Genomic DNA, 1,782 nt, shown 5'->3' with positions numbered 1-1,782 from the left:
TATAGTAGCATTACCTCAGCTGCAAGGGAAAAAAAGGGAAATAAATTAAAAAAAAAACTTGGAAGTTTAGACAAATAAACCCACCTAAAAGACTCATTTCCACTTTGATTTTTAGAAAGGAAAAGTCTACGAGGCCAACAATTTTTTCAAATTCTAGCCAGCATGTAACTAGTAAAAAAAAATGAGTCATTGGATGAAATCTCACACCAATCTCACACCATTAAAATCATCATTGATGACTATTTGATAGCTACAAATCACAAAAGTTACTGCCCCTAGCACTCCTCTTCTAGAAATATTAGTTTCAGCAACTGGCTGCTGAAGTTTAGCTTCTTCCTCATTTAAATTCTACAGAGGCATTGCTTTGTCATTAAAACATGATCACAAGAAAGAGCACAATATTGAGAACACGAAAAAAGCTTTGAAACTATTGATCATTCACACTCACATCAACAGAAGGATTAAAACTTTGAAATGACATACGACCTCTTGCTGCCCCTGGATGGGGATCACCTTCCGTTATGAACACACTGCATAGGAAAATAAAACAGCAATGAAAATGATAGTTCCAGGTTAAAGGCAAATTATATATCAGATCTCAATGAAAAATTTTAGCATATGCATGACTTCATCTAAAGTTGTATCACGTAAGATATAATAACAAAAAGTAAAAACACACTACACCTGTTTTCCTCAATGGGGTTAGCTCCACAAGTTCCATGACTTCCTCAATGAACATCTGTAACCATTTGCTAAAAAGTTTTAAGCAATTAGTATCTAAAATATGATAACTAGTTTGTCATAATAAACATCTTAGATTTTAGCCATAGTGGTGTATTATGCCGCAGTTACAAACCTTTCTAGTTTTGGAATCAACACTTGAAGATAAACGAAGCCATGCGGAGTAGAGCAAGGACTCATAGACTGTAACGTGAGGTGAATGCATATCATTCTGTTCACAGTAATCCGAGACTCGAGCGAATGTTTCTTGCTTCTTAGGGTATCTAGAAACTTTTATGCTTCCTTCAATATATCCACTGGTTTTTCTACCAGCAAGAACATCCATCAAGGTAGTTTTACCGGCTCCACTTACACCCATAAGAGCAGTGAGAACACCAGGCCTGAATGCACCACTAACACCCTTCAGAAGCATCAACTTGTCCTCTTGTACACCTTGTTCTTTCATTTTCTGAAAGTTGAAATCAAGAGTAATGATTTCATTTGCTTTTTGATAAAGAAAAGTAACTAAATATAAAAACAATGTTAGTGAAATGTGACTTACCTGTAGCATGTCAACAGAGTATATGACTTCATCGAAGGTGATAGCATATGGTTCAAAGGGAAGAACCGTTCCCTTTTACTTTCCATGGCTTGACTCCACAACAGCATCTTCTGCTGCTCTTGAATTTTCCGCATGAAAAAATATACATAAAAAATGAGCATATTCTAGTTGTATAAAATTAGTCGGTTGCTAATTTGGTGGCTATTAGTGGCTGATTATATTAGTCACTAAAATGACTCACTAAATTAACAATTAGCAATCGATTTAGCAACCAGTAATTTAGCGGCTAAATTAGTGACCAAACAGTTGTTCACCCTATTTTTCACTATCAGTTGCAAAATCGGTCGTTAAAATAAAAATAGTGACCGCCTTTGTGACCAACAGTTCCAAAGACATTATTGGTCGCTAAAATCGGTCGCTGAATGTAATTTAGCGACCATATTGATTTGGTCCTAGAAATTCTATATCGGTCGCTATATTTTCTTGTAGTGCAACCACGG

At 35.7% G+C, this 1,782-nt stretch overlaps 1 protein-coding gene across 1 annotated transcript; it reads right to left on the bottom strand.

Moving 5' to 3' along the window:
• On the bottom strand, positions 378–1,411 carry LOC110265786 (ABC transporter G family member 39-like). Its single transcript, XM_021109037.1, has 3 exons — positions 1,283–1,411; positions 857–1,189; positions 378–739 (listed from the first exon to the last, which is right to left on the bottom strand). Exons 1-3 carry the CDS (start codon positions 1,289–1,291, stop codon positions 644–646), a joined length of 438 nt encoding a protein of 145 aa, XP_020964696.1. The 5' UTR covers positions 1,292–1,411; the 3' UTR covers positions 378–643.

Source organism: Arachis ipaensis, chromosome B08, assembly GCF_000816755.2.
Source record: "Arachis ipaensis cultivar K30076 chromosome B08, Araip1.1, whole genome shotgun sequence".
In the NCBI taxonomy this organism is placed as follows: domain Eukaryota; kingdom Viridiplantae; phylum Streptophyta; class Magnoliopsida; order Fabales; family Fabaceae; genus Arachis; species Arachis ipaensis.
The sequence above is the reverse complement of the archived record's forward strand: the minus strand, read 5'-3'. Positions and strand labels throughout refer to the sequence as shown.

Bases quoted from the DNA above. Each gene is read 5' to 3' on its own strand.
- LOC110265786 (XM_021109037.1), bottom strand. The intron at 740-856 runs GTTTGTAACTGC...AAATGGTTACAG, and splicing joins TTGATTCCAAAACTAGAAAG to ATGTTCATTGAGGAAGTCAT.